General features: G+C 43.1%; 1 protein-coding gene across 1 annotated transcript in view; it reads left to right on the forward strand.

The window, feature by feature from the left end:
- The window catches only part of POLN (DNA polymerase nu), a 105,934-nt gene that overhangs the window by 25,883 nt on the left and 57,826 nt on the right, over positions 1 to 22,225 (forward strand). The window contains exons 6-10 of the mRNA XM_053577998.1: positions 4,417 to 4,529; positions 7,821 to 7,978; positions 10,117 to 10,185; positions 17,828 to 17,888; positions 18,450 to 18,514. Coding sequence (XP_053433973.1) covers positions 4,417 to 4,529; positions 7,821 to 7,978; positions 10,117 to 10,185; positions 17,828 to 17,888; positions 18,450 to 18,514 — 466 coding nt within the window. The remainder of the gene's footprint in view (positions 1 to 4,416; positions 4,530 to 7,820; positions 7,979 to 10,116; positions 10,186 to 17,827; positions 17,889 to 18,449; positions 18,515 to 22,225) is intronic.

A 22,225-nucleotide genomic window follows, 5' to 3' on the forward strand; every position in this document is an offset into this window, starting at 1 on the left:
GTGGAGTGTCATGGTATCATAGCTCACAGCAGCCTCCAACTCAGGCTCAAGCTATCCTCTTGCCTCAGTTTTTCTATTTTTGGTAGAGATGGGAGGTCACGCTTTTTTGCTCGGGCTGGTCTCGTGCTTGTGAGCTCAAGAAATCCACCTGCCTTGGCCTCTCAGAGTGTTGGGATTGCAGGCATGAGCTACTGTGCCCAGCCCAGGAAATCTAAAAAATTTTAGAAAAATTATCAACTACTAAGTTTGAAACAAAATGGGATTTTATTTAAGTCCACCTAAAATTTTTATTATTTGGAAGACCTTGTTTCACTAAGTTAAGGCAATAATTGACTTAACTTTCTATTTTGCATTGGGGTAGATATTGCCACTTCTAAACCGAATCCAAATAGCTAAAAGCATAAACTATTTAGGAATTACTAGAAGCATTATCTGAAAAACTGAAAAAACTTAAAATTTCAAAGTAAGCATGCCATAGAATTTAAACTAAGCACCTTTCTGCTCTGAAATTAATTATATTTGTACTCATGATCCTATGATCACATGCTTTTTCACAGTGTATGCACTGTTGGTCTTTTTAAAATCAATGCTAGTTCACTCAACAAAGAGGTTCCAAATTGCCTGGAAAAATATTATCTGTCTGGTTTTGTAGTATCCATAACAAAGGAAATTTAGCCAAGCATCTCGTTCCAAATTTAGTGAGGATGACATGTTTGGCAGGAAGAAGGATATGATTTACAGATTGAAAAGTAGAATATCAAAGTGAGTAGAGTTTCTTTTCTGGACATTCTGTTTAATTATCTCTGATAATCTTTAAAAATCAGCACAAAATCCATTCCAGGTAGCTTTGCCTCCCCACCTGCTGTGGCGGCATTTGTCTAGATGCCATCTGTCCCAAGATGTTCATCTCAAGGGACAAGGGCTGAGAAAGAAGAGAGGCATCTCTGCCTGTCTCACAGCTCTGGGACACATTTGGCCTGGACAGCACAGGCAGGAAGAGGCCACAGGACTGAGTGCAGGGACAAAAAGCCAGGGTCCTATGTGTCTGACCACCCACTTCATATTTTTTTTTCATGTATTTTTATTATTATTAAAAAATAAGCCACAATTACTGGCAGAGACCAAAAAAAAAAAAAAAAAGATGGTCAACATAAAGAACCAGGCCTGCTGTGCTGAGATGTACACGTGGTGCATGTCTAGGCTGTGAAAAGTAGGTCATTTTAAGGAGGTGGTCAATGCAGGGAGGTGGTCAGTTATGGAGGGTCTACTGTATATGTTATTCAATCACTGTGGATAAATCAGCTGATACTACTTACTCAGTCTAGGTTTTATAATTCATTGGAGTCATAGCAGGATTTTCTTTGCTACAAATAATTACTTAGGGCACTCTTCCAAACAAAACATGGGAAACAGATATCTTCAACAATTTTTAAGATAAATGTCTTTTTTTTTTTTTTTGTAGAGACAGAGTCTCACTGTACCGCCCTCGGGTAGAGTGCCATGACGTCACACGGCTCACAGCAACCTCTAACTCTTGGGCTTACGTGATTCTCTTGCCTCAGCCTCTCGAGCAGCTGGGACTACAGGCACCCACCACAACGGCGGGTTCAAACCCAGCCCCAGCCAAACTGCAACAAAGATAAATGTCTTGAAGTTAGAATGAATTTGGTAAATTTAGTGAGTGTATGCATAGACAGTGGACCTTCCATGATAGGAAAACATGAAGGGTTTATTGTACAGATAAAACGAGTATAAACAGATTCAAATGCTTTCGTTTCTTTTCTTTGTATCTTGCATCAGCAAAATCTTTGTTCTAAGCTGCTATTTTAAATGACACTTTGCAACAGATTGTAAGTATTGTTACACTATTAGTACAAGTGCTACATGGCATTGTCAGTTTGTAACATGCTAAAGTTGGATGATGAGGGATTCAGTGCGGATTTGCCATATCATTCTAAAGTGTGGTGGCTCTCACAGTGACAGGTGTTAGCCAAAATTTTATCTCTGTGAGAACATAAATTTTATGAAGAACAGAATCAGCAATGTGATTTTTTTTTTTTTTTTTTTTTTTTTTTTCAGTTTTTGGCCTGGGCTGGGTTTGAACCTGCCACCTCTGGCGTTTGGGCCAGTGCCCCACCCCTTTGAGCCACAAGTACCACCCAGCAATGTGATTTTTTTTTTTTTTTTTTTTTTTAGACAGAGTCTCACTCTGTCCCCTAGGTAGAGTGCTGTGATGTCACAGATCATAGCAACTTCAAACTCTTTGAGTTCAAGAGATCCTCCTTGCTGGGCTCTGCGGCTCATGCCTATAATCTCAGCACTCTGGGAGGCTGAGATAGGTGGATCACCTGAGCTCATGAGTTCAAGACCAACTTGAGCAAGACCCCATCTCTAAAAACAGGTAGGCATGTGGCTGGCACCTGTAGTCTCAGCTATTCAGGAGGCTGAGGCAGGCTTGAGCCCCGGAGTCTGAGGTCGCTGTGAGCTGTGATGCCATGGGATTTACTGAGGGCAACAAAATGAGACTCTGTCTCATAAAAAAATTAATAAAATAAAAATCCTCCTGAGTAGCTGGGACAGCAGCCACACATCACCATGCCCCGCTAGTTTTCTCATTTTTAGTGGAGATGGGGGTCTCGCTTTTGCTCAGGGGGGTCTTGAACTCCTGAGCTCAAGGGATCCTCCCACCTTGGCCTCCCAGAGTACTAGGATTACAGATATAAGCCACCATACTCTGCTGCAATGTGATTTCCTGAAAAGATTTCTTTTGGAAAACAGCATTTCTGTGTGATATCATGTCAGATCAAAACAACTTGAGTATTTCTTTGTAAGGTAAACCTAAGTCTTTATATGATATGTGGCAAAAAGCATTCCAACTATTTCCAAAAAAAGCTATCTTTTTTCAAAATACTACTTCAAAAGGAAATTTTAGATGAACATTTTCCCTAGTTAGCAAAGGTCATTGATGAGCAGCATGATATATGCAAATCATTTGAAAAATATGCAGCTGTTACAAACTTATTAATTGGAGAATACAATGAAAGTTTCACTGACTTGAGAATCATGACATCACACTCAAATTAGCATTGCAGCCTCACCTAGCTAGTATCAACAAGGTACCTAAAGAACCACAGAGGTAATTGATTGAGCTCTTAGTAGGTGGCATTTTAAAATAATTGTTTGATGCTAAGAAAGATCCAGTTGAAATATGGAAAAATATACTAGTATACCCATGAAAAATCCTTTCTTGCTTTTTTTTTTAGAGACAGAGTCTCACTTTGTTGCCCTCAGTAGAGTGCTGTTGCAGCACAGCAACCTCCAGCTCTTGGGCTTAGGTGATTCTCTTGCCTCAGCCTCCCAAGTAGCTGGGACTACAGGTGCCCGCCATAACACCTGGCTATTTTTTTGTTGCAGTTTGGCCAGGGCCATGTTTGAACACACTGCCCTCAGTATATGGGTCTGGCACCCTACCCACTGAGCCACAGGCGCCACCCCAGCTTTCTTGCTTTTTAATCAATTATTGTTGAGAGTCTACATTTTCCTACCTACCCCAAATCAAGATGCCCTAGGCAGGGGTCCTCAGAATTTTTAAACAGGGGGCCAGTTCACTGTCCCTCAGACTATTGGAGGGCCAAACTATAGTTTAAAAAAAAAAACTATGAACAAATTCCTATGCACACTGCACATATCTTATTTTGAGGTAAAAAAACAAAAGGGGAAGAAATACAATCACACTGCTGCATGTAGCCCGCGGGCCATAGTTTGAGGACCCCCTCCTAGAGGATCAACTGAAACTGCAGACATCCCTGCTGCAACCAAACATTCAAATGCTTTCCACCAAAAAGCAGACACAGAGTCCCTAGAAGGTTAGTTAACTTTTTTTTTGAGACAGAGCTCACTTTGTTGCCCTTATTAGAGAGCCATCATAACTCACAGCAACCTCAAACTCTTGGGCTCAAGCAATCCTCTTGCCTCAGTTTCCCTATAGGCGCCTGCCACAACACCTGGCTATTTTTAGAGACAGAGGTCTCACTCTTGCTCAGGCTGGTCTTGAACTCCTGAGCTCAGGCAGTCCACCCACCCTGGCCTCCCAGAGTGCTAGGATTACAGGCATGAGCCACCATACCTGGCCAGGTTAGTTAATTTTAAAATTAACAAATAGTTCTCATGTTTTGAAATTATTAAGTACATAGTAGTTAGAATTTTACAAAATAATGTACATTTTTAAGTATATCTAATAGAAGTTCTAGAATGAGACCTGATTTGATTACAGCTAAATTAATGCGGGTTCCAGCATGAAAAGCTTCCCCAGCCCTGATCAATGTGATAACTATTAGTAGAGTAGTAATAATATTTTTCCAAGGTTGAAAGTTCTAAATTAATGTCTAAATGAGTGAATTTCTTTTTATCTTCTAGGAATGTGCTATTTCGAATGCTGAAATGTAAATGCCCTGTTATTTGTTTTAATGCTAAGGATTTTGTGAGAACAGTGCTGCAGTTTTTGGGTAGTGATGGCAGCTGGAAGCACGGTAACTCATAGTTTTTACTGTCTCTAAAACTTACCTCATGAGCTCCTGGGAATCGGAGGCTGCTGTGTGCACCAGTCTTGGGGCGCCTGGCACCCAGACTGAACACACCACTGCACAGGCCCTGAGCATGATGAGGCACTTTCCCTCTGTGCTTCCAACTTATTTGGATTTCTATCACTTTTATAATTTAAGATAGCAAAGAATTAACTTATTCTTATGGTCAGAATGGGATTTGTTATTACTACAAACAATTTATAAACTTTCTAAGAATTAAACTACAATCCAGAATAATTAACATCCAAACAATATAGGACACATTTTTACCTTTCATTTAAAATAGTAAAGAGTTTTATAGTATCTTTTTACTAGATGGACTAGATATATGGTGAAACAAACAGAGCAACATACTCATTGTTTCACCCAGCCAGGAGACATAGGGGTGTTCCCTGTATTAGATTGTTTATACTTGAAAATGTTCATTAAAAAATGCTGGGAAAATCCCCCCCCCACCATTTTTTTTTTGAGACAGAGTCTTAAGCTGTCGCCCTGGGTATAGTGCTGTGGCATCATAGCTCACAGCAGCCTCAAACTCTTGGACTCAAGCAATTCTCTTGCCTCAGTTTTTCTATTTTTAGTAGAGATTGGGGTCTTGCCTTTGCTCAGGCTGGTTCGAACTCATGAGCTCAAGCTATCCACCTGCCTCGGCCTCCAGAGTGCTAGGATTACAGGTGTGAGCCATTGTGCCCCACCAAGAAAACCCCCCTTATTGTAGAAAATTTCTAACACATACAAAAGTACCCTTCACCCAATTTCAGCAATTATCAACTTACAGCCAGTTTGCCCTGTAACTCCTTAAACTTCCAAATCTCTACCCCTTGGATACTTTGTAGCAAATCCTAAACATTATATGATTAATCTCTAAATATTTCAGTTCTATGACTAAAATATGGGATTCTATCATTAAGATGATACCATCATCTTCTTTTTTTAAATTGACACATCATAGATACACATTTGGGGGAGGTACATGTGATATTTTGGTACAATCATATAATGTGTAACAACCAAGTCAGGGCAATTGGGATAGCTATCACCCTAAACATTTATGTTTTCTTTATGCTGCAGGCGTTCAACTTATTCTTTACTAGCTATTTTGAAATATATTGTAGATACGCTATAAATCTCTAGGAATAAGTTTTTCTATTTAACTATATTTTTGTACCTATTAGTCAACCTCTCTTAGACTCCCCCTTCCCCTTTCTCTTTCTGGCATGTGGTAAGCAGCAATCTACTCTATCTTCACAAGATTCACTTTTTTAGCTCCCATGTACAAGTAAAAACTTGCAACACTTGTCTTTCTGGGCTTGCCTTATTTTGCTTAACATCATAATTTCCTGTTCCATTCATATTGCTGCAAATGACAGGATCTAATTGTTAGTATTTTCATGGCTAAATAATATTCCATTGTGTACATACATCACATTTTCTTTGTCCACTTAGCCATTGATGGACACTTAGGCTAATTCCATATTTTGGCTACTGTGAGTGGTGCTGCAATAACGTAAGAATACAGACCTCTCTTTGATGTATTAGTCTCCTTTCTTTTGGATACCACCCAGAAATGGGAAGTATATGATACATAGATTCTGTCATTTCTTTGTATAATTCTTCTACTTCTAATTCTGATTTATGTATTTTTTTTATACCTTTTATCATTTTCTTAATTTGTCTTAGCTTATTTAAAATCTTCCCTTGTTGGCATTTCTTTTTCAACAACTGGCTTTTTCTCTCCCAGTGTAAGGATTTGTCCTAGCAGGCTCCAGCTTGTCAGTTGCAAGAGTTTACAGGGACCAGAGCATTCCAACACTGCCAAGCTTTACCCATGGATTTTCATAATGTGGTTCATAAGAATCCTTTTAGAACACAAGCTTTGAAAAGGCAAGTGGAGTGAGATAGTCCTGTCAGTCAGTCAGTGTCACTGTGCCACTGGCTATCAGGGGTGGCTGCCCTGTGGCTACAATCAGATGCCCACTTCCTCCCCTCATTTAGAGCTCCAGAGCTCCCAGTGCAGGAGACTTCTGGACATAACATGAAAGAGTCATGATACCTGATGCTTTGGTAAATACAAATCTCTTAGACTAGTACAATTTAAAGCTGCCAGACAATATTTAATGTGATATAATCTAAGATTATAGTTTTATTTAAAGGCAAATCCTGTCTTGGTACCTGTAGCTTAGCAGCTAGGGCACCGGCCACATGCAGCAGGGCTGGTGGGTTGGAATCCAGCCCAGGCCTGCCAAACAATGACAACTAGAATAACAACAAAAAAATAGCTGGGTGTTATGGCGGACGCCTACAGTCCCAGCTCCTTGGGAGGCTTGAGCCCAAGAGTTTGAGGTTGCTGTGAGCTATGACAGCACAGTACTCTACCGAGGGTGACATAGTGAGAATCTGTCTCAAAAATAAAATAAAATAAAATAAAAAATAAAGGCAAATCCTTATTTTTACATGGTATAACTCAAAATTAACTTAAAAAGCAATCACTTTAGGATTTAGCTTGTCTAAAGTATTCTGTACTAAAATATTTTCTAAAATGTTTTTAGAAAGCACTTTCACTTGTGTCTCACAGGTATTTACAGTAATCTTTTCCCCCAGATTTCAGTTCAGGAAACTAATAGTGAAGGGATAAGGCAGCTTCATAGGCTCTTGGTGGGCTCTAAACCCAGGCCCACTGTTCTTTCTTCACTGCAGCGTGGGTGCCAAAGCATCTTTGCTCTGCACATGCTGCCCACTAAGCAGTGAAAGACTGGTCCCCACAAAGTGATGAGGATGCCGTGTGTGCTTAGACGGCCCAGGCCCTTCCTCCTTTTACCCAGGAGGTCTGGCGGGAGGCTGGGGTAGGGACTTAGCAGAGAAAAAGCCCAGGGGTGGGAGGATGAGGGATGGACAGAGGAAAATGGGGCCCAAGGCACTGGCTTCCATAGCCTTTAACATGTTTTTGAGAGACCCAAATTCCAAGTGAGTTTGAGACCCCGTGCCTTGTGTCTATAAGGTTTGCCTCCTTCATGTGATGCGCATAGAGCTGGGTGTGGAACCCCATGTGGCATCTGGGTTCACTGAGGCCAGTTCATCAGGGGTTTGAAATTCTTAAGAATGATGGAGAGTCACTTTGGCCTGGTTCTGTAGTCTGTAGGGATGGTTATACATTTGAACTTGAAGAACCTTGACTAAGCAGGAAAAGCAACAATTATTATTTTTTCTTGAGATAACTAAATGGACCTCTCCCTTCAGTTGCTGATTTTGTAGGACTAGATCCCAGAATTGCTGCGTGGCTTATAGATCCTGGTGATGCCACATCTTCTTTTGAAGATTTAGTGGCAAAATACTTTGAAAAATCCATAACAGTGAAAGTGAGCAGCACATATGGAAATTCCTCAAGAACTCTAGTGGTAAGTTGTTTTAAGACATTTTATTGAGCTTAATACAATCCTAAGGTTTTTTCTAGAAACCTTTTGTACTTTATAGGTGGTCTACTAGTAACAAGAATATTTTCAACATTCATTTTCACTTATTCGGCACAAATAATTCTGACCCTGGCATTTCTGGTGGCAAATGTTGAATCAGGATTGGTGATTTCTGTTTTGCAAAACTTGTTCCTCGGAAATCCCCTTGACAGTATGATTCTTCTAAGTAGACTTTCTGGGGCCACAGTCCCTGCTCCATGAGCAGAGAAATGTTTGTTTATAAATCCTTGTGATGATGGGACCACCATTCTGGGGGTCCTGGGTCAGCCACTCCTCCATCCATGTGGAGAAAACTCTAGGAACTGTCCCATGCTGTCCAGGCCCCCCTGGAGGGGCACTGGCTGTCAGGAAGCATTGTCAGAGACAGCGGAGGCCTCACAGACACAGGAACTGTGGCCAGACAGAGGCACAGCATACCCTGGAGGACAGAGTTCTGGTGAGAGCTATAAGACCATAGCGAGGGCTACCTTCTTAGGCTTCCTAGTTTTCAGCAAACAGCCAAATGGTAAGAGAACTGCTGGAAGAACAGGCAGAGTGCCGAGGGCACTCACGGGTCAGAGGGAAAGCAGAACTAGGCCTCAGGAAACAGAGAAGCCAGTCGCCCTGGAACTGCTAGGCATGGTGCCAACACTGAGCCATGGCCTTTCTTCTCTGTGGGTCAGCACTTGGAGAGTTTTTCTTTCCCTCCCTGTACCACGTGTTTACCCCCAGGGGCAAGGAAGCCATCTTGGTTATACTCCTCCCCTTGGCTGTTGGCAGGGAGACTTCTCTACACATAAGTTGAGGTGTTAGTAGCGGAAGGAGGAGTTGTCCACCTCAGTATTATCAGTCCTACTTTACAGATGAGAAAACTGAGGGGCATAAAGTTTAACTGCACGCCCCTTCCCCAAGGCAAAGTTGATGCTGGGGCTCAACTCATGCACTCTCCAGGCAGAGAAGAGCACCTTTGGTTGCAGTTCCATTTGTGTCTTATTGGCCAGATATGTGTCTGTGGCAGAGCCAGGCAGTACATGAGAGTGGAATGTTGGCCATTAATCCACACCCTGCTGCTCGGAGAGTTCCAGGTAGCAGGAGTGGTGTGGAAATGGTCAGGACTCAGAGACCAGACTTCTTGGGGGGAGACAGCATGCCCAGCATGGGGAGAATGTGGCTGGGAAGAGTGTGACCAGCACCGGGAGAGCATGGTCCGCTGTAGCAGCCAGGGAGATGCTCAGAGCCTTGTCACATGGGCTAGACCTGTGCTGGGACCATTTGAAGCAGGAGCCACATGGTAGGCGCTGGAGTTCAGCACTCAGGTGGCCGCCACGTGGAGTTCTGCTGGTAGCAGCTGGGAGCGTTACTTGAGGCTGCTCCTCTGCTAGTTGCTCCTGACCAATCTTCCATGAAAAAGCCACAGTCAGGTGACCAGGAAACAATGCCATGTTATATGCAGCTGGCCATGGGTCTACTGGGGGCTCACCCTAATCCTAGACCTCTAGTAGAAAACTGAGTGGCCTAGAGTTAGGGGTGTCGTTTGGTAGAGTCAGGTGCTGCACGGGAGATCCTGGAGCACTGTCTTGGGGAACAGAGAACTTGACCTTGTGTGGACGGTCCATATCTCTTCCCGTCCCCTGCTCCTTGTCTTTTGAGCAGAAACCTTTATTTGCCCATCTCCCAAGGACTGTGTGCATCTATCCAAATGTGGGAAAGGACTGCTGTGACCCCATGAGGGTGCAGGTAGTGAGTGAGAGAATGGGGCTATGGGGTCCAGAGGGGCCAGGCCTGTGTTCTCTATCCTGTCACCTTTGATATTATGCCTTTATGGGGTTCTGTTTTGCAATCTGTAAAACGAGGGAAAACCTTAGGTTTGGAGGAGTGCCTAGATAGCTTGCACTGGCTCAGTAGAAGTGCTTTCCAGAGCCAAGCTCATCTTCTTGACCTGAGTGGTGACACCACCACGTGTGTGTAGTATCTGCCCGTAGAAGTCCCATGGGACTTCACTTGGAAACATTCGTGAGTTGTGTCAATCCCCAGATGGTGATAAGCATTGTTTGTCTAATTTTTAATACTTTTGCTCTTTAAAGCATCAAAATGTACATGTGAACCTGAGGATACTCTACAGACTTACAATGGACCTTTGTTCTAGATTAAAGGCAAGTCACTTTACTTTCATTTCTAGCTGATGAGGGAGCTCTTGCTCGCTGTTTGTGCAAGGGCTGTATTTTCATTTTCACCCATACTCCCAGAGGGCTACACAGCAGTGTCTTTGGATGTAAAGGAAACAAAACATTGAGTTTTAAGACCAGAATAACCCCTGAATCACTCAGAAAAGGATAGTCTGGGACAATAAGATCTGAAGTTTTAAAAATAGGTTGAGAACAATTGTTACATTTTTAAAAGCCTCCTCTTTAACTGGGGTGTTTCCAATGTTACAGTTACTATGAAAGCTAAGCATTTATTTTGGCTATAGTGGGAGGGACACAGCTTCAGTCAATCAGAGTCTTACTAGGAAGCAGATAGCCACTAGCACCAATAGCTGGGAAGAGTGCAATGCAGGAACTGACTGTGTGCAGGGGTGAGGGCAGGGTGAAGGGAGCCATTGAGGTGGAGGTGCCTCCAGGGACGGTGATAGCCATATGCTTTTCTACCCCTGGACTCCAAGGGCCAGGCCGAGAAAACCCATCTGTGTCCCTTCTGTCCTCAGTCTCCTGCTGGTACCCAAAAAGGTGAATCCAGTCTCGGGGCAGAGAAGGAGCCCACGTGAGGTGGCCAGGAGGGTTCAGGCCTGACACAAGGGCAGTGCACAGGAGGGTCTGCAGGGGCAGGAAGAAACACGACAGCAGGAGTTGGAAGATGAGGCCCAGGACTTGCAATGACAGCAAGGAAGGATAAAAACGGTGGAACTCTAAGGGGATGAGAGGTGATCAGATTAAACAAAAGGAAAAGGCTGGGTACAGTGGCTGGCACCTGTAATCCCAGAATTTTGGGAGACCAAAGCAGATAGATCACTTGAGCTCAGGAGTTTAAGATCAGCCTTAGCAAGAGCGAGACCCTATTGCTAAAAACTAGCCAGGCATTGTGGTGGGCACTATAGTCCCAACTACTCAGGAGGCTGAGGCAAGAGTATCGCTTGAGCACAAAAGTTTGAGGTTGCTGTAAGTTATGACACCATGGCACTCTACCCAGGGCACAGAGTGAGACTTTGTCAAAAAAAAAGAAAAAACTCCCAGAGATTTCATACTCTTTAGAGGAAGTGACCTGCTGTAAGGATTACAGTGCTCCTCAAATTAAGCCATAGTGTCAGTGAAAAATCAATGCGAATGCTAGGTAATGGGGGGATTCATTAAGCCTATTCTGTAGTTAAAATGAAAGACTTCAAGTCCACACGTACTTAAATCTTTACACCTATAATCCCAGCGTTTTGGAAGGCTGAGGTAGAGAATCACCTGAGCTCAGAAGTTCAAGACCAGTCTGGGTAACACAGTGTAACCCCTTCTCCATAGGAAAAAATCATTTAGTTGAGCATGGTGGTGCACCTGTAGTCCCAGCTACTTTGGAGGCTGAGGCAGGAGGATCACTTAAACCTAGGAGTTAGAGGTTGCAATAAGCTATGATTGTGCCATTTTATTCCAGCCTGGGCAATAGAGAGAAACCCTGTCTCTAAAAAAATTAGAGAGAGGCTCAGGGCCTGTAGCACAGTTGTTAGTTAAGGCGCCAGCCACATGCACTGAAAGTGGCAGGTTCAAACCTGGCCTGGGCCAGCTAAAACAACAGTTAAACAACTACACTGGGCATTGTGGTGGGTGCCTGTGGTCCCAGCTACTTGGGAGGCTGAAGCAAGAGAATCACTTAAGCCCAAGAGTTTGAGGTTGCTGTGAGCTGTGATGCCACAGCACTCTACCAAGGACAACGTGAGATTCTGTCTTTTAAAAAAAAAAAAAAAAAAAACGATGTCAGGAGGGGAGGCGGAGCAAGATGGCAGCCGAGTAATAGCTTCCTTGCATCTGGGCACCATGAGTCTGGGGAGATAGGACTCCAGGCATCTCTGGCTGGTAGGATCTGCCTATCATCACCCCTGAGAGGATACAGGGAGTCAGCGAGAGACTTCTGGACCCCAAGAGGAGGACTAAAACAGTGGAAAACCGGCAAGTGGTCGCGTGTGTTCAATCCGTCTAAACCTGCCCGCAACTTCCACAGGCACGAGAACTTAAAGAGCAAGAGGACGTGAAAGGAAAATTAGGGCAAGGAAACAGATAAAAGAAATCACTCATGAGGAAGAATCAGCAGAAAACTCCAGGCAACATGAAGAACCAGCCCAGAACAACCCCGCCAAGGGACCATGAGGTAGCTACTGCAGAGGATTCCACCTATACAGAAATGTTAGGAATGACAGAAAGGGAATTTAGAATACACATGTTGAAAACAATGAAAGAAATGATGGAAACAATGAAGGAAACTGCTAATAAAGTGGAAAATAACCAAAAGGAAATTCAAAAACAGAATCAAATAAGAGATGAACGATATGAAGAATATAAAAAGGATATAGCAGAGCCGAAGGAACTGAAAAACAGTCAATTAGGGAACTTAAAGATGCAATGGAAAGTATCAGCAACAGGTTAGACCATGCAGAAGAAAGAATTTCAGAGGTAGAAGACAAAGTTCTTGAGATAACTCAGATAGTAAAAGAGGCAGAAAAGAAGAGAGAGAAAGCAGAACGTTCACTGTCAGAATTATGGGACTTTATGAAGCGTTCCAACATACGAGTTATAGGAATTCCAGAAGGGGAAGAAGAATGCCCCAGAGGAATGGAAGCCATACTAGAGAATATTATAAAAGAAAATTTCCCAAATATCACCAAAGATTCTGACACACTGCTTTCAGAGGGCTATCGGACCCCAGGTCGCCTCAACTCTAACCGAGCTTCTCCAAGACACATTGTGATGAACCTGTCCAAAGTCAAGACAAAAGAAAAGATTCTGCAAGCTGCCAGGAGTAAGCACCAGTTGACCTACAGGGGCAAATCCATCAGATTTGCAGACTGCAGACTTCTCTAATGAAACTTTCCAAGCAAGAAGACAATGGTCATCTACCTTTAATCTACTTAAACAGAACAATTTCCAGCCCAGAATTCTGTATCCTGCTAAGCTAAGCTTAAAAATTGACGGAGAAATCAAATCATTTACGGATATACAAACATTGAGGAAATTCACCACAACAAGACCAGCTCTACAGGAAATACTTCAACCTGTTCTGCACACTGACCACCACAATGGATCAACAGCAAAGTAAGAACTCAGAAATTAAAGGACAGAACCTAACCTCCACACTGATGCAAAAGATAAAACTAAGCAATGGACTCTCACAAAATAAGACGAATAGAATACTACCACACTTATCAATTATCTCAATAAATGTTAATGGCTTGAATTCCCCACTGAAGAGAAATAAATTGGTTGACTGGATTAAAAAACACAAGCCATCCATTTGCTGTCTGCAAGAAACATACCTGGCTTCAAAAGACAAATTAAAGCTCCGAGTCAAGGGTTGGAAGACAATTTTTCAGGCAGATGGAATTCAGAAGAAAAGAGGAGTTGCAGTCTTATTTTCAGATACATGTGGATTTAAAGCAACTAAAGTCAAAAAAGACAAAGATGGTCACTTTATATTGGTCAAGGGAAAAATACAACAAGAAGACATTTCAATTCTAAATATTTATGCACCCAATTTAAATGCTCCCAGATTCTTGAAACAGACCCTACTCAGTCTGAGCAATATGATATCTGATAATACCATAACAACAGGGGACCTTAACACTCCTCTTACAGAGCTGGACAGATCCTCTAAACAGAAATTAAACAAGGATATAAGAGATTTAAATGAGACCCTAGAACAACTGTGCTTGATAGACGCATATAGAACACTCCATCCCAAAGATAAAGACTATACATTCTTCTCATCACCCCATGGAACATTCTCCAAAATTGATCATATCCTGGGACACAAAACAAATATCAACAGAATCAAAAGAATTGAAAATTTTACCTTGTATCTTCTCAGACCATAAGGCACTAAAGGTGGAACTGAACTCTAACAAAAATGCTCGACCCCACCCAAAGGCATGGAAATTAAACAATCTTCTGTTGAATAACAGATGGGTGCAGGAAGAAATAAAACAGGAAATCATTAACTTCCTTGAGCATAACAACAATGAAGACACAAGCTACCAAAACCTGTGGGATACTGCAAAAGCAGTTTTGAGAGGAAAATTCATCGCTTTAGATGCCTACATTCGAAAAACAGAAAGAGAGCACATCAACAATCTCACAAGAGATCTTATGGAATTGGAAAAAGAAGAACAATCTAAGCCTAAACTCAGTAGAAGAAAAGAAATATCCAAAATCAAATCAGAGATCAATGAAATTGAAAACAAAAGAATCATTCAGAAAATTAATGAAACAAGGAGTTGGTTTTTTGAAAAAATAAATAAAATAGATAAACCATTGGCCAGACTAACGAGAAATAGAAAAGTAAAATCTCTAGTAACCTCAATCAGAAATGATAAAGGGGAAATAACAACTGATCCCACAGAGATACAAGAGATCATCTCTGAATACTACCAGAAACTCTATGCCCAGAAATTTGACAATGTGAAAGAAATGGATCAATTATTTGGAATCACACCCTCTCCCTAGACTCAGCCAGGAAGAAATAGAGCTCCTGAACAGACCAATTTCAAGCACTGAGATCAAAGAAACAATAAAAAATCTTCCAACCAAAAAATGCCCTGGTCCAGATGGCTTCACTCCAGAATTCTATCAAACCTTCAAGGAAGAGCTTATTCCTGTACTGCAGAAATTATTCCAAAAAATTGAGGAAGAAGGAATCTTCCCCAACACATTCTATGAAGCAAATATCACCCTGATACCAAAACCAGGAAAAGACCCAAACAAAAAGGAGAATTTCAGACCAATCTCACTCATGAGATGCAAAAATTCTCAACAAAATCCTAGCCAATAGATTACAGCTTATCATCAAAAAAGTCATTCATCATGATCAAGTAGGCTTCATCCCAGGGATGCAAGGCTGGTTTAACATACGCAAGTCTATAAACGTTATCCACCATATTAACAGAGGCAAAAATAAAGATCACATGATCCTCTCAATAGATGCAGAAAAAGCATTTGATAAAATCCAGCATCCTTTTCTAATTAGAACACTAAAGAGTATAGGCATAGGTGGCACATTTCTAAAACTGATTGAAGCTATCTATGACAAACCCACAGCCAATATTTTACTGAATGGAGTAAAACTGAAAGCTTTTCCTCTTAGAACTGGAACCAGACAAGGTTGTCCTCTGTCACCTTTACTATTCAACGTAGTGCTGGAAGTTCTAGCCAATACAATTAGGCAAGACAAGGAAATAAAGGGAATCCAAATGGGAGCAGAGGAGGTCAAACTCTCCCTCTTTGCTGACGACATGATCTTATACTTAGAGAACCCCAAAGACTCAACCACAAGACTCCTAGAAGTCATCAAAAAATACAGTAATGTTTCAGGATATAAAATCAATGTCCACAAGTCAGTAGCCTTTGTGTACACCAATAACAGTCAAGATGAGAAGCTAATTAAGGACACAACTCCCTTCACCATAGTTTCAAAGAAAATGAAATACCTAGCAATATACCTAACAAAGGAGGTGAAGGACCTCTATAAAGAAAACCAGGAAATCCTCAGAAAGGAAATAGCAGAGGATATTAACAAATGGAAGAACATACCATGCTCATGGATGGGAAGAATCAACATTGTTAAAATGTCTATACTTCCCAAAGCAATCTACCTATTCAATGCCATTCCTATCAAAATACCAACATCGTACTTTCAAGATTTGGAGAAAATGATTCTGCGTTTTGTATGGAACCGGAAAAAACCCCGTATAGCTAAGGCAGTTCTCTGTAACAAAAATAAAGCTGGGGGCATCAGCATACCAGATTTTAGTCTGTACTACAAAGCCATAGTGCTCAAGACAGCATGGTACTGGCACAAAAACAGAGACATAGACACTTGGAATTGAATTGAAAACCAAGAAATGAAACTAACATTTTACAACCACCTAATCTTTGATAAACCAAACAAGAATATACCTTGAGGGAAAGACTCCCTGTTCAATAAATGGTGTTGGGAGAACTGGATGTCTACATGTAAAACACTGAAACTGGACCCACACCTTTCCCCACTCACAAAAATTGATTCAAGATGAATAAAGGACTTAAATTTAAGGCATGAAACAATAAAAATCCTCCAAGAAAGCATAGGAAAAACACTGGAAGATATTGGCCTGGGGAAAAACTTCATGAAGAAGACTGCCATGGCAACTGCAACAACAACAAAAATAAACAAATGGGACTTCATTAAACTGAAAAGCTTCTGTACAGCTAAGGAGACAATAACCAAAGCAAAGAGACAACCTACACAATGGGAAAGGATATTTGCATATTTTCAACCAGACAAAAGCTTGATAACTAGGATCTATAGAGAACTCAAATTAATCCACATGAAAAAAGCCAACAATCCCATATATCAATTGGCAAGAGACATGAATAGAACTTTCTCTAAAGACGACAGACGAATGGCTAACAAACACATGAAAAAATGTTCATCATCTCTATATATTAGAGAAATGCAAATCAAAACAACCCTGAGATACCATCTAACCCCAGTGAGAATGGCCCACATCACAAAATCTCAAAACTGCAGATGCTGGCGTGGATGTGGAGAGAAGGGAACACTTTTACACTGCTGGTGGGACTGCAAACTAATACAACCTTTCTGGAAGGAAGTATGGAGCAAAGCACTCAAGCTAGACCTCCCATTTGATCCTGCAATCCCATTACTGGGCATCTACCCAGAAGGAAAGAAATCCTTTTATCATAAGGACACTTGTACTAGACTGTTTATTGCAGCTCAATTTACAATCGCCAAAATGTGGAAACAGCCTAAATGCCCACCAACCCAGGAATGGATTAACAAGCTGTGGTATATGTATACCATGGAATACTATTCAGCCATTAAAAAAAAATGGAGACTTTACATCCTTCGTATTAACCTGGATGGATGTGGAAGACATTATTCTTAGTAAAGCATCACAAGAATGGAGAAGCATGAATCCTATGTACTCAATTTTGATATGAGGACTATTAATGACAATTATGGTTATGGGGGGGGAAGCAGAAAGAGGGAAGGAGGGAGGGGGGTGGGGCCTTGGTGCGTGTCACACTTTATGGGGGCAAGACATGATTGCAAGAGGGACTTTACCTAACAATTGCAATCAGTGTAACCTGGCTTATTGTACCCTCAATGAATCCCCAACAATAAAAAAAAAAAAAAAAAAAAACCTTAAAAAAAATAGAGAAAGAGTAAAGAAAATGGGTTGGTAGCCTGAGGCAAGAGGATTGCTCAACCGCAAGAGTTTGAGGTTGCTGTGAGCTGTAACACCAGGGCACTGTACCCACAGTGAGACTCTGTCTCAAAAGAAAGAAGATAGGGATGAGCTCTGGCCTAACTGATATTTATAAATCCCTCTCTGGGTCTTGGTAATAAAATAGGATACTTAAAGGAAATACAAGTTTTATTGGGAAGAGCAAGAGAGAGAAGTAGATGTTGGGTACAAAAACAACCATGTCTGTGATAGGAGCGGAATCAATTTTAGCTCAACAAAATTAAGTAGGCTTTTCAAAAAAATGCAGATATAAATCAAAACTTAAAGTAACGTTGATGTAATTTCTTCATGTGAAATAGGTTTATGGTTTGTGGCAACTGTTTTGTACTTTGGAGCTTCCTCTGATACCAATTTTAGCAGGTAAGTTACCATAATGATCAAGTATAGGCATTTCCATAGAGTTCCTTAGTGTTTGGGATGACCATTTCTCTCTAACTTAGAAGGAGGTCATGCTGCACTGGAGTGGTCAGGGCCCCACTGTTTCCGCTGTCTGTAACAAGGAGGGGTGGACTGTGTCATCTCTTTGTCTGGAAGGACTAGAACATTCTGATATCCCTGTTGTGGCTGTCTCTAATCCTGGTTTGCTGCCCTTGTAACCACCCCCAGCCTGCTGGAGCCCTGAGAACCACCCTGTGAGGACCAGGGGAGGGCTCTCTTCTGCCTCCCACTCAGGTGCTGCTGGGTGCTGCACAGCCAGAAGCAACTCTCCATTCACAGCATGCCCAGGGCCAGGCTACAGCTGACAGCACCGTTCCCCTGCCCATTCCCACCTCAAAGGCCCGCTCTGCCAATGCCCCTGTTTCCCTGTGACTCTGGGGTCCTGGTGGGTCCTATGCAAAGGCTGGCGCTCGGCCCCTCATTTTTACTAAGCAGGACTCACGAGTGCAGTGTACACAGGGTCTGATCTGACTTGAATCGCAGTGATGGAGAGCCACAGCATCCAGGTGAACAGAGAAGCCCTGGAGAGGACATCCGCACTTCTCGGGGTAAGTTACTATTCCTGACTATTTGCGCTTATTGTCCCTCCTTCATGAGGAACTGTTCCCAGTGGAGAGAGTAGATTCTGCTTTTGTTCCTCTGCTCATCTGAAGCTGACACTGACCTCTGCTCCCTCTGACTTCTGCAGGGTAGTGCGAGCCTTGACAGATTTAAGCAGCCCTGCCATCGGGTGGCTCCTTGGGACCCTTCTCAAAAGTCAGGTTTTTCTTTTCTTACAGGGACATTGCCCCCCATGGTTTGGTGAAGGAATTCTTGGGTCTCTTGAAAAATAAATATACAGAGATGCCTGAAAAAAATGCATAGAAATGTTCCACTTCAATCTTCTTAAAGGAAACTTTTTTTTGTTTTTTGGTAGTTTTTGGCCGGGGCTGGGTTTGAACCCACCACCTCCAGCATATGGGGCCGGCGCCCTACCCCTTTGAGCCACAGGCGCCGCCCTTAAAGGAAATTTTTTTATAATCATCACCTCAGTCAAAGCATGGGACTTCCAGAAGCCCAGTGTGCTTTCTTTCCCTGACAGAACCCCTTCCTGCTGCCAAAAGTAACCACCATCCTGACTGGTATAGCCATTTTCACAGTTGCTTTTCTTGATAGCTTTTTCTCCTCAGTGTCTAAACCATGTAGTTGGGCTTTGCATTTGAACTGCTAGTAAATCAGTGGTTTGTGAGCTGCTTGTCACCAGCCTATCACAGCTTTCCGTGTCTCCACTCTACCCGCATCAGTGCGTGTCCTCAGTGCTGTAGCATCTTCCCTGTGGGCTATACCCCTTTGATGTCTCTGTCCCACGGCTGATAAGCACCTAGTGGTTCCCCAGAGGGGGACATTACAAACCACGCCGTGTCCCTGAGTGTGACCTCTGTTCCTGTAGGGTAGGAGGTGGTGTGCACAGTGCTACTGGGGCTGGGGAGGTGCTGCTCAGCTTCTGTCAGTAATGGGGAGTCTCACCAACCAGAATGCACACAGTGTCCTGTTCTTGCACGTACTACCTCCCCTGGCTGCATCAGACCTTTATTTTTTAATTTACTTTTATTTATCTTATTTTTAACATATTATTTAATTTGTAAATATTATACAAATTTTAATAGTTTAAATTATATGACAGCCAAATAAAAAGTTGCATTAATGATTGGTGATGCTTGTGTCATAGCATAACTGTGTTGGGTTCCATTTCCTTGCTGAGGCTAGAGACTTAGGAATGGGCTGGAATCTCTAGCAGTGAGGTTTCATGTAGGCCAGCACTGGGGACACTGTTGATCATGAACTAATTAGGAAGATGTGGCCATTTTACATATGGGAAAACTGAGGTCCAGAGATGTTCACTACAGGGCCTTAAGTCAGAGAGCGAATTGGAGAGCCAGGGTCGTAGCTAGCCTGATGTCAGGGTGGGCGGGGCAGGGAACTCAGGCCTTTCACCTGTGATGCTAAGGATGGGGCCAGTATGAAGGCGGACGGGGTGGCATGAATTGGCAGGGGCAAAAGCCCACCTTGATTCCAGGTCTGCAGGGTAGGGAAGTCAGCCCTGCTCTGTGCTGCAAGAGGTGCCAGGCACTTGGTGGTGGTTAGGTCCTCCAGAAGCTAGCCCTTAACCTCCAGGAGCTGGGAACTGTCAGGCCCAAGTCTGGTCTGAAATGGAGAAGGGACCTGGAATGGGCCTCCTATCTCTCTGTCAGACAGAAAGAAGCCAGCAGGCTGACATGGGCACTTCTGGGTCCCTGTGCTCAGCATTCCACTTGGAACTTGGGACCTCCACGCCCTGTGCCTGAGAAATCTGTGTTCTCCATGGTTTACAAAGCCAGGCCAGACATAGAGCAAGGGCTCAGGAAGGTTTGCAGCAGTGAGCCCTAGTGGCCAAGGAAGGGGTGTGCCCAGTCCCTCAATTTGGGTTGGGCTACCACACCCACCAGACAGACCCTTGAATCTGAAGCCCCAGGGCAGGAACAGGCCAAAATGGGGGAGAAGTGACAGCAGTTAACCCCCCACTCGCTTGGTCATTCCTGGTTGGTCTCCAATGTTAGCTGCCCCTTCCCCAGTGCTGACACCTATGCACAGGGCTTCACTGACCCCAAACCCTTTAGCTCTCACACTCTGCCCTGCGCTAGCCCTTAGCCCTGGTCTCTGTATCCTGGTCCCAGAGGCTCCAACACACTCTACTGAGGTCCTCTGGACTCTAGTCTGTGGGGACAGGTCATGCAGGCTGCTCAGCGGGGCCTCTTCAGGAGCCAGGCCTTGACCTGCTGGTGACAGTTATCTTCCCCAGCAGTGAGCTCAGGAAACCTTTCACATCCTTCTGCAGAGCCCAGATCACAGTCACTGGGTGGCTGCCACATGTGATGTCCTCGCAGACAAGAGTGTTGTGCATCTGAGAGTACCCTGCATAGTTGGGTAGGAAGGGTGTCACTGGAAGGCTGTCAGCCACTAGGAGGGGGACAGTGTTTGTGTTCTGGAGGTCTGAGATGCTGGTGGGGTAGCAGGTGCTCCACAAACTGTGTGTGTCTCACCCACAGACACCACAAAGTGGGGTGCTCCAGAGGCTGGATGCCAGTTCTCCAGCCCCGAGGGGTAGCCAGAACATGGTAGTTACCATCTCATCAGACTTTTAAATTATGCCACTTTGGTGAGGACATAGTAGTGTTTCATTTACATGTTAGTTTCTATTTTCCTTATCGCTAATGTCCAGCAAGAGAGTTGAAAAACCAGACTGCAGAGCAGTGAGCCCTGGTGTTATTGGGGTCTTAGGACTTGCAATTTGGGAGATAAAGAGATTCAGCCAATGGCGAAATTATATTCCAAAGGGAAGAAGAGGGGTCAGGGCTAAGGGTTTTTGAAGGAATTGTAACTGGTGGAGGCAGCTGGCTCAACACGTGAGTCTGTGGCTTGTTGGTGGTCACTCTTGCAGCACTGGCTGAATCCAGCCATTTTCTATGATGTTATGGTGGTTGTAGTTTGCCCCCCTTCAAAGACTCAAGGCAAGTTCCTGGGGGTGGTGGTGGTATTTTTGTTTTTTTGCAAAATTGCAAGTCATGGAGGTAGTCCTCCTTAGAATGACTTCCTGACTACATTTTAGAGCTCTGAACCAGAGTGACACTGTTTTGAATATCATATTTTATTTCACACTAATGAGACTGAATAGCTTTCATATTGTCATTGGCTCTTAGGAGTTTCTTTTTTGTAAAAGATGTGCTCAAGTCTTTTAGCTCTTTTGCCCATTTTTATATTTTTTCTTATTGGTTTATAGGACATCTTGATATATGCTGGATATGAGCTGCTCCCATCCCATTTTTTTTTTTTTTTTTGAGACCTAGTCTCACTATGTTACCCTTGGTAGAGTGCTGTGGTGTCACAGCTCACAACAACCTCTAACTCTTGGGCTTAAGCAATTCTGGAATTCAAACCCACCAGCTTTGGTGTATGTGGCTGGTGCCGTAACCACTATAGCTTAAGCAATTCTCTTGCCTCAACCTCCCAAGTAGCTGGGACTACAGGTGCCTGCCACAATGCCTGGCTATTTTTTTTTTTTTTTTGTAGTTGTCATTGTTGTTTGGCAGGCCTGGGCTGGGTTTGAACTCGCCAGCCCCAGTATATGTGCAATGGGCACCGAGCCTCATCCCTTCTACCTCTCTGTCTTGATTGATGTTATGCTGTTATGTTATGCTTCTCATTCCAGTATTGCTGGGGAATTTACTCTTTCCCTCTCTCAT

This window comes from Nycticebus coucang, chromosome 23, assembly GCF_027406575.1.
Source record: "Nycticebus coucang isolate mNycCou1 chromosome 23, mNycCou1.pri, whole genome shotgun sequence".
In the NCBI taxonomy this organism is placed as follows: Eukaryota; Metazoa; Chordata; class Mammalia; order Primates; family Lorisidae; genus Nycticebus; species Nycticebus coucang.